Below are 15,174 nucleotides of genomic sequence, written 5' to 3'. Positions count from 1 at the left end.
AAAACCTAGATGAAATGGACAATTTCTTGCAAAACATGTACTACTCAAATCGCTCAGGGTGCACAAAAAAATGTAAAAAGGCTAAGAATCAGATGAAATTTAAACAGTTTATTCAACCTCCCTCTTCAACTACTATGAGACCCAGTTAGGTTAGGGAGAGTCCCATCCACTCTAATACCCAGAGTTGAGGAGATATACTCAAGGGACATTTCTCGAGTCTCTTCTTTTGTCAAGAAATACGAGTTGTGAAGAGAACAAAGTCAAGGAAGAGATTTCCCAGTACCGTTAATGATAAAATGATGAAGCACGAAAGTCAAGGGACTCGTTACAGAAACGTCAGTGCTAGAGGCACATGTCTAGCTAAAAAGTTGATCTAGGACAGCAAATCCGGGGAAAGCCAGAGAGTCATCAAGGGAGGAACAGGAAGACAGAAGAGATGCCAAAAGAGACTGTGAAGGACCAGCAAGGTGCACCCAACGCGGTACCTGGAGGTTGAGTTGTTCGGTCGCAGCACAAAGTCTCTGAAGGACATTCAGTGCAGGGTTGCTTCCATCCATGTTCTCAGAACTGAAGTAACGTTCTACAAATTTATGCGCTTGTTCCTTAATCCAACCTTTAATTTTTTCTCTGCACAAAGGAAAAACAAGATATTAAATTTAGTCTCTGTGTACAAAAAGGATTTCAACTGTAACTACCCAAAGGCAAATTGCTGCTACATTTTTAAAAAACCCTCTTGGGCCTATGCTTATAGATTCGTGAACTCAGATTCCATATTAACCAAATTTAAGCGTCATTTTGAAAATGGGTTAAGGTGTACTAGAGAAATGCACAGGTACTTAAGATATATTTCAGGTCATTACATGAAACATATACAAAAAGTTCTAACTCCCTGGAACTCTACCACATTAATAGTTTCCTTCCTAACTATTCGCCTGATAACAACTTGACATGACTGTTTCATTGGGTACAGACACACTTGCTTTGTCCTTTATTTGTGTTCCTTGGAGAGGTGAGGTAAAGAACTATAGACCAGAAACATGCACCTGTTAGATGTACAATTAACTGAAACCTTGCTGCTTAAATGACAAATTCTGATGGCTTTAGAAATACACGTGCTTAATTATCATTAAATGCAATTCAGGAAAACAATAACCAACGCAACCAATCAACCAAACAAAAAAGAGCCTGTTTCTTTGCCAGTGGAATCTGATTTTTAAAAATTTCTTGGTTGCAGAGGAAATAATCCATGTTGGCGTGCTACATCCAGAGTCAAAAGAACAACTCTAGAGGGTTTTTAAGAAATAATTGTTAATAGCCACAAATTGGTGTGTGAAACAGTTTAGCTGATACAGTTCTAAATTTCTTAAGACCAACCAACCGACCTCTACTCTAAGATCTTTAAGTCCTAATGTAAAGGGTAGAGGAAGGGGATCAGAGAAGCAGGTGAGTGTGTGTGTGTGTCTGTGTGTGCATGCAGAAAATGCCAGCTTTTACTTGTCTAGAATAAAACTGAGGAACAGGTTCCACGGGGAGAATTTATTTGGTTTTGAACGTCTACAACTCCCAACGAGAAATGTTGAAACATGTTTTAAGATGTAAGATTGAAATTCAGGACAAAGCCAGGCACGGAGTTCAAGAACTGAGAAATCTACTTCATCTTTGAGCAATACCACTACTGAGCATAAATTAAAGGTCTGTGTCCATGTTTCATCTCCATACAATACACGTGCTGACTGAAATAATGCTCAGTTTTGCTAATCCCAAGCACAGAAGCAACAGAGGATTCCCCCACTTCACCTATTATTGGAGATGGTGTCCTTTGAGGCAGCCCTGGCAAGACCACTGACTCCCGCGGTTCGTGCTGGTTCAATGTTGTTGCTGTTGGACTGTGCGCTTAACCTTCCCCACGTTTTTGGATTCAAGCTTGCCAGGAAAGAAGATTTAGGTGACTGGGTAGTGGTGGGGCTTTTAGCTATGAGAAGAAAAGGGAGTAACGGTTAAACCACTTTAGCGTAACTGATGCAAACCAACTGAAATTTAACATTCCTGTTCTTATGAGACGAATTAGCTGAAACAACTTAGAACACGGAGTAAACTCAGGTGTACTTCAAAGCTCTCAGCAGCTTTCGTGAGATCCGTGTCTCTAACTGGTACCATCTTTCCCTCTGCCTTCCACCCCCACAGTGTCACCAAAGGAATTACCTTGATTGTCTACTTTGTCATCATCTCTTGGAGGTGAATACTTTGGCCTTCTTGGCCCTCGTTTTGGCAGTCGCTTTCTCTTTAGAACATCGCTTAATCGACTATCACATGAGAAAATATGGGAGAAGTTTAGCAATTACCACGATTTATTATCACTCACTGAAAAGCAAGCTAAAATGGCAGAAACAAGGAGCTGTAAAATACTGCCATAACGGTATTTTTCATTCAGTGATTACCTATTTAATGCAGACTCTGCTCCAGTCATGATCTAAGAGGTATAGAGACACAGAAGATGATGCATTCAGAAAAAGCTATTTGACTATACTGAGCTACTAAAAGTAAAACCAAATAGACTATTTGAATAATCCTGTGGTAAACTCTTACTATAAAATGTTGTACACGTACAGAAAAGTACATAAAACAAATTTACAAGGCAAAAATAAAAATTTAAAAAGACCTACGCTATCAAACTAGAAATAGAATGTTAAATCTGATTACCGTATTTCTTCCCTAACCTAAATGACAAGAAGTAAAATATACATGACATTGAGTGTTAATATTATCAAAATGCTTTCCTGACACTGCCCAAAGTAATTTCACGGTATACAACTGCCATAACATCCTAAATGAATTCATTTATAAATAGTTTAGGGATTAAAAAAAAAAAAACAAACCTCAAAATTACCTATAAACAGATCAAATCATAGTATGAATAACCTATTCTGAATTAGAATACCTGAAATAGAACATACGTAGCCTGTCTTATTTTCACTATTCCTAACAGTAGAAACAGTTTGAAATTATCAAATGATTCTTAGAATAACAAAACCATGTAAAATAGATAAGATGGGAAAAATGTTCTGGTTCAGTTGGTCTGTGACCCACAATAAAATTAGAAAAATTTGAAAAAGTTTTAAAGTTCTTCCAATATCTGATGTCTATTAAAAACACTAATGTGTTTGGGGAGCCTGGGTGATCAGTTGGTTAAGTGTCCAACTTTGGCCTAGGTCATGATCTCACAGCTTATGGGTTCGACCCCTGCATTGGGCTCTGTGTTGACAGCTCAGAGTCTTGAGCCTGCTTCTGATTCTGTGTCTCCCTCTATCTCTGTACCTCCCTTGCTCATGCTCTGTCTCTCTCTCTCAAAAATAAACATTAAAAACAAACAAAAAAACACAACAGTAATGTGTTTATGCTTGACAAGCAAAATGAGTGAACGTCCAGATATGTATGGGTAAAAAATTCCCCCTTTACAAATTTATATGAACTTTTCATTAGAAACCATATTAAAAAGAAACGGAACCACTTAAAACTCCAAAAGGTTCTTTCCGTTTTGTTTTGTTTTGTTTTAGAATTTTCAATTATTAGACTATAATCAAGTCTAATCCTTCAGTGGCTCAGAAACAGCGTCTTTCTCTGAGCTGCATCACATCTCACCAAGCTAGGGCACCATGCCTGCGGTAGCGGAAGTTACTACAGCAGCCAGGGGGAAGGAATGGGGCTGGAAAGGAAGGAAGAAGAGAGGCAGGCGGACAAATCCAACTGGAGAACAGAGAAGGTGGAGGGTCTCCAGTATTGTTCAGGCCCCATCTCACAGGACTGGATCCATGACACAGGCACCACCCAAACCTAGAAGTTTCCTAAAATAACAGCCACTGTGTCAGAAGTCCCAGCGGGTAGTCCAAGTCCAAATGCCAAAATTCATACTTAAGCTAGAGCGGATAACTGCCACCAGGTGGCACCAAAAGGAGCTGGGATCCTCAGCTGGCCAGCTTCTTAGAACAATGCTACCTTGCAGTTCACAGAGGTTCAATTTTTGGACCTCACTTATTGACTATATGTTTCACCCAGATCCACGTTACAACTTAAAAGGAGTAAAAAGGAATATTACACGGAGTACACTCTGAATTCCAGAACCGAGTCTGGTTGATCATGCACCATTCTTACAGCCATATTAAGTTTCTGATGTCAAAGAAACAAAAACACTTTAGAGTATAATTTGTTTTAACCCAACAAAATGAAAGCTAATATAAGGGTTTGGTGGCGATGTTCTCAGTAGCACAGTACAACAAGGGGATTAAAAACAGATAAAGAGGTGGAAGCAGACACACTTAAGAACTCCCATTTTCCTTTATTAAGAGCAAAGTTCTCATTTGCCAATGGAAGATAAATGGGAAGTCGGGTTTTTTCCTGTACGTTCTAAAAATTCTAATTTTTAATATTTTTCATATGTCACTACTTGGATGTCTCAAACCTGGAATGTATGCTACAATGCAGTAAATACTCGCAAGATCAGGGAATTAGAAATGAGGGCTCAAACCCTACATCTGTAAAAATCAGTGTGTGACTTTGGCACATCATTAACTTCTCTGAGCCTCAGCTGCCTTCACTGTCCCTGGAAATACCTAGTATCTCTTGTGGTTCCTAAACATGGCTTTGTAATACATGTTCAGTTTCTTCCCACCCATTCCCGTTAAAGGTCTAAGAAGATACAGACGGGAAAATAAAGGTGTACTCTCGAATATTTTACCATTTTATTCCCTATGGGAATCTCAGGTACCAGGAGACAGTTAAAGGCAAAGAGCATAAAAACCACCACAGAACTCTGACTTACCCTTGAGGGCTCAGATCTAAAGAATCATCTCTGCTGTGCTGCAAGCTGGGGGATCCCACGTCAGCCGCAGCATTAGTGGCAGCCGTGGCTGTTCCACTGCTGACTGACGTCGTGGACCCCAAGGATCCTGACCCATTCGTACATGCCTTTGGTGGACTTGTCAACAAAGACTCTGATTCTGCTAAGTGTTTTACTTGATGCATTACACCTATACAGTAACAGATTTAAAAGAGTCAGTTTTAATCAGAACCACCTCCCACGATTACAAAATCCCTAAATGCTAAACAGGGAATGAATCAAAAGTATCCAGCGAATTGGGGGGGTGGGAGTGGGGGTGGAGGCCCTTAGGTGCCAGGGTTTTCAACTTGACCCATTCGAAAGAGTCGTAGGCAAATTCAACACTAAAGAAAGATATTGATATTGATATTGATATTGATATCGAAAGATAATTATTTTGAACATCATCTAATATTCAAAACCTGGTAACAGGAAGTTTTAATAGGGTCACACATAAATACCTACTGAAAATTCAAAATACCCAATATAAAAACAATCAACTACAAAAACACAGCAGCGCACCTGTGGTTCGATCGCCACAAGTAAAGAAAGACCTGCTACGATTATTAACCAGCTTCAAATGCTACAATGAGACGAAAGTAACCGTGACGCTGCTGCCAAAAGAGAGAACACCAGCAACCCAAGGATGGGGATTTTCACATCCTTGGAGGTGTACAAGGAGAGCCGAACTGTAACTCATGAAGGCAGGGGTTCATATCTGGGCTAGAATCACAGGAGAATGTAGGTAGGGCGGAGGGGAGTGCCACGAACTATTAACTGTATGCAAAGGTGTATGTCTGAGTATATGAGCGCATGTTCACACATTCACGTTTTTTCCGGGATAGAGTCCAGAGTTTTCCGTCAGATTCTTAAAGCAAACAAAAAAACCTCACAAGACTGCAAGATGTCTGAATGATCTCAAACTTCAGGCGTTGACTCCACAAACACTGTTTGCAGCAATCATATGCCAGACTGTGCGCAAGGTACTAAGAATATGACCGTTGGTGAGAAAAATGGACTTAAGGGCACTTACTGGGGAGAAAAAATAATTTTTATAACAAATTACAAATAGAGTAAACTGCTCCTCAGAGAGAAAATACAGTGCTGATGGAACACACAGCAGGAGGATCTAACACAGATTCTAGAAGGCAAGTCCTCAGGAAAAAAATGACAGGTGGAACTGGACAGAACAAATGCCAGATGCAAAGTAGCTGAACTAATCAAGCACCCCCCCCCCCAAACTTCATAATGTATACACTATATGAATATCTGGGGGGTGGAAAATTCAATTTGATGGCATAGTGTTCTTATACATGTAAAAAGAAAGAAAAAAATCACTTTGAGAAAAAGACATACTCTCATAAGACTTCCAAATCAGAGGGCGGAATATATCTGAAAGGCAGAACTAAAGGCTAACACCAAAACCAAGATACAAAACAAATTACAAGATAATCCAAGGCTAAAAAAACCACATACCAAATGTTTATGTGAGCACAGAAACATCTATTCATACAGGCACCCCATCTGTAAACCACAGTTATGGAGTTTGCTTTCCACTTCAAATAAATATGTAGCACTGGAATTTTTTTTTGACTGTTTTTTTAAACAAAACTAGTAAAAAATGGTGAAAGCCTCTTCCTATCTAATACTCTTACACTAACAGGACTACAGCATTCTCAAGATGTGAAGAGATACAGAGCCAGCATCAGGTGATGAAAGACGGGAAAACAGATCATTTGCAGAAAGAACTAGAATTGTTGGTAAGATGAAAGATGAAGCTAAGGATTAATTCAGTATAAAAACACCATGATCTCCTGTGTCCTCGCAACACCAAAGTATCTCTAAAAGACCAAAAGAATTATAGAGACCCGTTTATGAGAAAGAACTTCTTTTAATATCTTGGTATGCTTGAAAAGGAGAAAACACCTGAATGAGCAACAACAGTCTTTGAGGTCTTCAAAAAGAGAACAGACAAGTACCATCTCTCCTAGGCTGATTTCCACATTCAGATTGCTCAAATCAGGGGACCAGACCAGTTGCACACTAAAGATTTCAGTACATAAATAACTGAAGCCTAAAAATATTCCACTAGGCACACAACAAAGTAAATAATAATCCCTCTTACAAGTGTTCTGATCTACTAATGGGATTCACCGGGAAAGAAAGTGGCCTCTGACTTTCTCAAGGCGTCTTTATGGGAGCTGCACAGTATCTACATGAAAGGAAACGTTAATGATTACCTCTGGGCCATAAACATTCAAATCATTACAACTTACTGTTTATCAACAGACTGTGAATCTCACACAACTTGTATCAACAGATTTTACAAAGGACACACCCTGTATGTATGTGAGCTGTAAGGATGGAGACTTCTCACGTAAGAGGTTGTTCGGAATTAGAACTATACATGCTATCGCAATACTACGTAAACGAAAAGATTAGCCATTAATGAATGAGTATGGAGGACATTACCTTCTCTTCTGAAGTAAACACTAAAAATATCAGGTAACTTCTGCATTAAGATCTCTGCCATCTGAAGCGCTCCGACTACTATCTTCAGGTCTTGGCTTGACAGCATGGAAGCAATGTGACTAAAAAAAGAAAGCATTCATATATAAAACATCTGTCTGAATGTGAGAATTATTTTGGGCCATACTACTTTAACTTTGAGAGCAAAGCATTTTCATTATGAAAACAGTCCACTACAACGAAAGTTTTTCTTAAATGCTCAACTTTTGCATTTGTTTTAGTCCTTCTCAAAGGTGTGTATGCACATAAAGAGACAAGGGGCTCCAGATACTACAAATAAACTGTTCTGTGCATATTTTTTCTGTGTTGTCACTTTTAAGGTTTCTGAAATTACTTGCAGAGACTTGAATTTCTAAAAAGTCTTCACTATTTTCATGAACACACCTTGAAACAGCATGATTTTTCAGGACATCCTTCAGAAGTTCAGCATCCGCAAAATAAATTATCCTAAGAATTGCTCTAAGGCACTTATGTCTGACCGCAGGTCCTGCCGAGGAACTATACACTTCATAAAGGACACCGAATAACGTCTTAATGAAAGCCTTAGCCAGTTCCGGATCCTCTTTCATAAGCTGTGCTCGAGCATCATCCTTCTTTAACTCGGAATATCCGCCTGTTGTAAAAAAAACGGACAATCCTGAAGTGACAGACCTCAGAAACACAAGGAAGTAAACAACATAAAGCACGCAAGCTGCCGTGATTATCTGAAATGTTATTTTAAAAATGTGGTCATGTAACAAGTCAACTTCTCTAATATGACTAGGGTCTACAAAGATGCCACGAGCAGCATTTAGACAAAATGTAGCCAGCTCGAAAGAACAAGCCACCAGCACACTGTACCTCTTATTTTAATGATATACATTTAACAAAACACTAAGGATGTTCAGTGTTAGCCACCTAAACCACTGGTAAGAAACAAACAGAGTTCAAGCAATGGACAGAGGGTATGTGACCAGAAGCTATGGAAACACAAGATGATCTGTTGCTTTCCTTAGGGGGAATAAAGCACAGGGGAAAGGAAACGGATGAAAAGTAAGCTCTAGATGAGGGGCTGGCAAAGTCTGGTCCAAACGCCCAGTGTGGCCCAGCACCTATTTTTGTACATCAAATCTTACCAGAACATAACCACGTACGTTTGTTTACATATTGTATATGGCTGCTTTGGAGTCACAACAGCAGTGTTGAGTACAGGGACCGTGCTGTCCACAAGGCTGAAATATTTACTATCTGGCCCTTTCCAGAAAAAGTCTGCTGACCCCTGCATTCTAAACTAGAGCTGCAAAAGCAATAGATGGTATGTATCCCCAAGGACAAAGATAAATGTCAGAAACCTGAAAAAACAGTAAAATCATCTATTGGTCATTAGTTAAGAAGAGAACGCTCACGGGAAAGTATAATCTATAAGGTTGGAAAAACTAATCTGACGGGTGCAAGTGGATCTAAAGGTAAAAGAGGGAGAACAGGATCAGATAAAAAAACTCCATGGGCCAATTCTCGCTGGGATTCCAGAACGCAGCAAACCACACAGCAGAAAAATAATGCGGAGGATACCATTTCGGCAATCCTGGCTTATGCGTCAATTAAAACACGATAGAAACAACAAGAAATTAATTACTCCTACGCAGCAGTCTTCAGCTTAATAAAGACACTCAATGAAACGATCACCGCAAATATTATTCACATGACAGTATCGTACTACTATTAACTCAAAAGGTACTTACTAGTGTTAGTATTGGCTAAGGGGTTAGGTTTTCTCTGAATGGCACGTGCTGTTCCCGTGTCCTCATTGATTTGCTGCATAGAATTAAAATCAATAGTATAAACTCGTCCCAGAGTGGACAAGCTTATCTCATCCTCACCGACCTGATGGGCTGCCTGAGAGCAAAGAGAGAGAAACCTTGAATATAAACATGGAGAAATTTATTAACTTAAGACACAGTGGGGAACCTTCATAAATGCTAACTTACAGATTTATTTGATCAGGTTTCAGATGGTGAAGTCAAAGAATATGGAAAATTTAATAGTGTGGATGTGACAACACTCATTTATTCAATAAGTCATTTTTAATTAAACACAAATATACACCACAGGCCCTTTAAGGCCCCTCCCTGGAGTCATAAATAGATACACATAAATTCCTGATGAAAGATCCAGTCATGGAGAATCAGTGACATGAAGATGACACCATTTGTATTAAGGAAGCTTTTAAGACATTGCTGATAGAAAAAAAATCGTTATCCATAAAATCTTAGTATCTAATTTTTAGGTTAAAATGTTATTTACATCATGGATTCTTAGCAGCCCACCAAAATCTTCTTTAAACAATATGCTCCTATAAAATCACCCTTAGATCAAAAGGCTTTCCATTTAAATCATGCTCTAAGATTGAAAGGGACACAACTGGATCTGAGAGAGCAAGGCTCAGGCTGTGCATGCAGGCACTGTCCGAAAAGAAAATGACACGCTTTGACACTATGTGCTTGACATAAGACAGCCGAAAGAAGTGACAGAATATTCATTTTTGTAACAGTCCGATGTATGGAATTCCTAGGTTAAGTGGAAGACAGGCCTCCAGGGAAGTATAAGAGAGTAAGCAAACAGGGAAAACGCAATTAATAAGAAAATGCTAAAAGAAGGCGGTTTAGCACTGACCACGTTAGACCATGGCCTGCTGACACACTAAGAGAACACACAGTGGACCCATCACACGTAAAAGCTGACTCAAAACTTGGATGTTTTCAGAAGAACTTCTGATTTGGTAACAGTGGTTTCAAAGTTGGTTTTCAAAAATTTGTTGTTAAAAACTAACAGGTAGAAGACATCTTTAAAGAATGTCTCTTCAAGAGTGATGCTCTATAAAGGTTCAAACATCACAGGTCAAAATTGGGAAAGATAGTATGACTTAAAGGTATCTCACACACTGAAAGTATGCGTAAATGACGCATGGTACCCCAATTAATGCTGTGACCAACAGTCTTACACAGGGCGATTTTCCGGACCTGAAAATTTTTTGAAATATTCAATGCATACCTAACATGGAAGTAATGAAAAGAATAAAATCACACAAAAAATCTTCACAGGAAAACACTAAATATTTTTGGTGCGCCTCTCTCCTTTGTATTATTCCTTTTTCTATTATTTTGCTGAGCTCCCCAAAGAGCCACAAAATTTGATTATTACGTGGTCATTTATCATATCCCATTTTATGTCACTTAAAATTTATCCCAATGGATTACATATGAGGCTAGTATGTATCAAAACCTACTTAACCATTTCACCTAGACTTTGATATGTAAGTTGTTTCCATGTTTACGCTCTTTAGTAAGTGCTGAGAAACAGCGATTTGTATGCAAATCTTTGCTTATGGGAGGTTTTCTTCTGGGTAGGAGACAGAAGGGACTTTTAAACATTTGGCCTAACTCCTCCAATGTTTCCTTTCAGAGATGAGGAAACTATGGAACAAAGAACTTAAATTACTTGCTCCAAGTCAATCAGGTAGTTAGCAGCAGAAGCAGGACTAGAACATCATGTTTTCTGACCTGAACAGAAATGAGGACCTTGTTCTCAGGAGACAAAAGGAGAGAATCTTGAGTTAATTCAAAAGCGAGCACATTGAAGTACACACATCCACCTCCCCACTCCATCCCTACACCCACTCTCCACCAAAATAAACATCTTTAAACGGTACGATGAAACTACTACCTCAATGATCCGGCTGTCAATCCGGTTATAGGGATGCCAAAGGCCACGGTCGTCACGCCACTGCCATATCGCACCATCCGTGTTCTGCGCGTTTCCCTTCTTCAGCATGGTATCAACTGCAAAAATGCCTTCTTTTGGTAAACATGGCATAAGTTCGCTGAAAACAGAGGTGCAATTATTTTATTAAGTAGCTTCCTGAACTACTAAATGACAGACCTCTAAAGTGAAACACCCACCCATAAACCACGGTTACTACTGGCCCGATCCTTACCAAATCAGAGACGTCAGCTCGTACAGTTCTTGAGGGCTTCGTGGAACAAGATCAATCTGCTCCTGACAACTTCCATTAGAGGCACCGCACAGGAGGAAGTGAAGTGTTTCTGCAATATCTGTAAAACCAACAACAGAAACCAAAAGCTCATGAAAGTTAACATAATAGGTGATCATTCCCGGGGGGGGGGCAATCAGAATTATTTTCTTAAAGTCAACTATATGTGGAAAAAAAATAAAATGAATTATTTTCTTACAAAACAACATACTACAGAAATTACAAGTCCAAATGAGTTATAATGAAAACTTAAAAAGAAATTTATGAAGATTTTAACAATTTCTTTCTAAAGACTTTAGTCTAGTGGTGCCTGGGTGGCTCAGTCAGTTAAGCGGCTAACTTCAGCTCAGTGGGGGTTCGAGCCCCATGCCGGGCTCCTTGCCCACAGCTCAGAGCCTGGAGCCTGCTTCAGAGTCTCTGTCTCCCTCTCTCTCTGACCCTCCCCGCCTTGTGCTCTGTCTCTCTTTCTCTCAAAAACAAACAAAAAGAAAAAGAAAAAAGACTTCAGTCTCAAGTCCAGCTGTACATTTAATCACTAATCCACCCCCAGAGACTTGGAGAATTTTTTAATTTTGTGTTGCATTGAGGAACACAGTGCTTTGTGCAAAGGCACATTCAATGCACATTTTAATCCCCAATTCAAGTATATTCGTGTATTTGTCTTATACTGAAAACCCGTGGTCAAACACAGTAAAACCATGTTACAAGCATCTGAGATGTTACCATACTGTGATCAGGAATAATTACTTACAAGACAAGCATGCCAACTTAATGCAAAGATCGTTAACATATCCTCTACCCTAAGTTTCCATTCTCAGAAGACATCAGTTTATAGAGTGATCTGCATGAAAACCAGTCTGATGTACGGACGCTGTGACATGAGGAAGCCCCCATTATCCACACAGGTTTAGTCATTCAAATAACTAAAAGTAACAAAGCTAGGTCTTTGTTCGTTGTGGCTGTTTCCGCAAATACCATACTATACGTGTGCAAAATGTAAACGTTTCATTGAAATGTTTTACGTCACGTAAGTTCATAAAAATGTTATCAAAGAAAGTATTCACTACTGATTTGGGCAGAGTGTGGATAGTTAAATTGCTGCCCCACAGAAATTTCACTGACAGTGATTAGAAATATTCTAAACTTCTTGGGGTGCCAGGGTGGCTCAGCAGGTTAAGCATCCAGCGCTTGATTTCAGCTCAGGTCATGATCTCACGGTTTGTGAATTTGAGCCCCCGCATCGGGCTCTGCGCTGACAGTGCAAAGCGTAGTTAGGATCCTCTCTCTCCCTGTCTCTCTGCCCCTCCTCTGCTTAAAGCTCTCTCTCAAGAATAAATATAAATTAAAAAAAATATTTTAAGTTTTTTGAAAAACTACAGTTTTGCCAACTTTCCTAAGAAATGTGAATTCATGGCAATGTTACATTATAAGGACTCCTTAATTTTTTGAGAGATTAGAGGGTGACAAAATTTTTCCTTTGTGTTACTGCTGAACGAAGAAAATAAAGGTCTAGTGGCGTCCACGTGATAAATGTGTGGCAAATTTCACAGAGTATGCAAAAGGTGAAAATATTCATCATGAGAAAAAAAATTCAAAATGGGAAAGCAAACAAGTCAGTGAGCAACTTCCCAAACTGGTTTTAGGGAAATGCTGTGCACCACATGGTAACAAGAAATAATCTGCACTCAAACTTCAGGAAAGAGGGGAGATTCAAAGGGCTCCTAGGGATTTTAATAAGCAAAATGCACTGTGATGATTAAAGAAAAAGCTAAACCTTTCCTCAGCTTCTCACTTTGGTTATGACACGAGCTGTGCAGTTTTCTCTGGAATACCAGGTTTGGGAGTGATTCACTGCATTAAGAGGACTCTTTTCAATAGAACACCTCAACAACACTATTTTTCTGCAAAATCCGGGGCCAATGTGCTTACTCACAAGAAATGTGACTAAATATAAAACTGAATCCCCCCCCCCCCAAAATAGTATTATGTGACATATCTGAGGCAGTGACAACAAAGGCTATTTTGTCAGTGAATACCATCACCGCGGTGATGTCCTCAGAGATTAGAAGCACGAAATTCCCCACTATAATACGCACTCCATACAAATGTGACCACTACTCTCCTAGCAATAACCCTAACATACAGATGCTTTCTGAGGCCCATTGTCTTCTGACATTAACCTGGGGAATCGAAGGTTTCTGAGACAGAAGCAATAGCAATACAGCAGTGCAGGGAAACTATATTTATAGATAAGGCTGACAAAGGTTTAGAAAATACTAAAGCAGCAAAGATGAGAGATTCAACTGTGTAAAGAAGTTCCGAATTTTTGAGGGAGTAAAGCACTGTGAAATCAGATCAGGAAAAACTCTAATGGGGGCAGAAAGGACCACCTAGAAGCGGAAGACAAGCAGTTACTGGTAACCTAAAATTCAGAATTCTCCCAATGAAGCGTCACTACATCATTGATATTGTAGAGAAGGCAATGATCTTGCACCTTTAGCCCTTGAATCACCTAGGATAAAATTTTCATATACTACATACCCAAACAATTGTATGTAAGAAGCACTACTATGTTGTTCCCACACAAATTTATTATATAGTAAAACCTTGCTTTGCGAGCATAATTTGTTCCAGAAACATGCTTGTAATCCAAAGCACTTGAACATCAAAGTGAATTTCAAGAACCGTTGGCTTAGCTGTGATCACGTGATGTTCAGCGACAGGTACTAACTACTTGTACTGCAAGACGTCGCTCATTTATCAAGTTAAAATGTTAGAAATGTTTGCTCATCTTGCAGAACACTCGCAGAACAAGTTACTTGCAATCTAAGGATTTGCTGCGTCACATTAACATTTTTCTTCCTTTACTACCCAGTGTCTGAGCTATTAGCAAGCTCTTCTACTTGCTTATGTTGACTTTACTTAATAAACATTAAAAAAAAAAACAAAACAACCGCCTCTCTCGCCTACAGCAGGATAATAAAGTAGCACTTACTTTGCTTCATAAGTTGAACAGCTAAAGTCGGACAGTTGGAACACATCAGAGAAAACATGCGAACCACCATTATAAACATCCCAGAACTTAAAATTGGTGGGGTCACTACCAGTAGCTGTTGAACATTCGTAAGCAGATCTTTGGAGGCAACCTGCTGGAGTAAATTCTTCACAAACAGAAGGAAAAAAGATACTATTACGTTGTGATTCAGCAATTTAACCTTTTCACAAAAATACCACCAAAGACTACATGCTCACCTCCTCATGTTGGAAGTTGTCCACTAGACGTGCAAAACAAAGGCAAGTGCTTTCAACCGACTTTTTGTCCTATTTTTTTTAATAAAAGAAAAAAGTTTGTTAATAGAAAACTCTCTCATATTATTACCTAATTTTCTTCCTATCCCCAAATTCTTCAAGGCCAGCCCAATTAGATGGGCTCTGAAAACCCAATGAGCCTTTATAATAAGGTACAATCAGTAACACCATGATTTCAAAGCAAAGAGAATCACACTGAGAGAGCTTCTCTCCTCCGTTAAGGTCCCAAGAGATAAGAGAAAATCTATAGAAAGGAAGGAACAACTTTTGTGCTTCTGCTAACTTAATACCTAAACACAAATTATAATAAAGATACCACTCTAAAAAAGCATTCCCCATAGAAAGGTTTAAAACATATATACACTAACAAGTTGGAAACAGTTCAGTATACAAGCATGAACTAGAGGTTTACTGATGATGTGCGAAACCAGGT

The 15,174-nt window shown here is 39.1% G+C and overlaps 1 protein-coding gene across 18 annotated transcripts in view; it reads right to left on the bottom strand.

The window, feature by feature from the left end:
* Nucleotides 1–15,174, bottom strand: part of TRIP12 (thyroid hormone receptor interactor 12) — a 139,012-nt gene that overhangs the window by 27,540 nt on the left and 96,298 nt on the right. For 9 of the 18 annotated variants that reach the window (XM_019445666.2, XM_019445663.2, XM_053904013.1 and 6 more), the window contains 11 exons: nt 14,685–14,753; nt 14,428–14,593; nt 11,376–11,493; nt 11,102–11,261; nt 9,124–9,277; nt 7,787–8,015; nt 7,346–7,464; nt 4,817–5,024; nt 2,203–2,303; nt 1,798–1,972; nt 486–627 (listed from right to left, as the gene is read on the bottom strand). In XM_019445666.2, the coding sequence (XP_019301211.1) occupies nt 486–627; nt 1,798–1,972; nt 2,203–2,303; nt 4,817–5,024; nt 7,346–7,464; nt 7,787–8,015; nt 9,124–9,277; nt 11,102–11,261; nt 11,376–11,493; nt 14,428–14,593; nt 14,685–14,753 (1,641 nt within the window). The remainder of the gene's footprint in view (nt 1–485; nt 628–1,797; nt 1,973–2,202; nt 2,304–4,816; nt 5,025–7,345; nt 7,465–7,786; nt 8,016–9,123; nt 9,278–11,101; nt 11,262–11,375; nt 11,494–14,427; nt 14,594–14,684; nt 14,754–15,174) is intronic. The other 9 variants (XM_053904018.1, XM_053904045.1, XM_053904010.1 and 6 more) reach the window with 3 other exon arrangements.

The sequence above is a fragment of the Panthera pardus genome, unplaced genomic scaffold (genome assembly GCF_024362965.1).
Source record: "Panthera pardus isolate Hobbes unplaced genomic scaffold, ASM2436296v1 HiC_scaffold_10, whole genome shotgun sequence".
In the NCBI taxonomy this organism is placed as follows: domain Eukaryota; kingdom Metazoa; phylum Chordata; class Mammalia; order Carnivora; family Felidae; genus Panthera; species Panthera pardus.
Note: the sequence above shows the minus strand (reverse complement) of the source record. Positions and strands in the feature narration are given on the sequence as shown.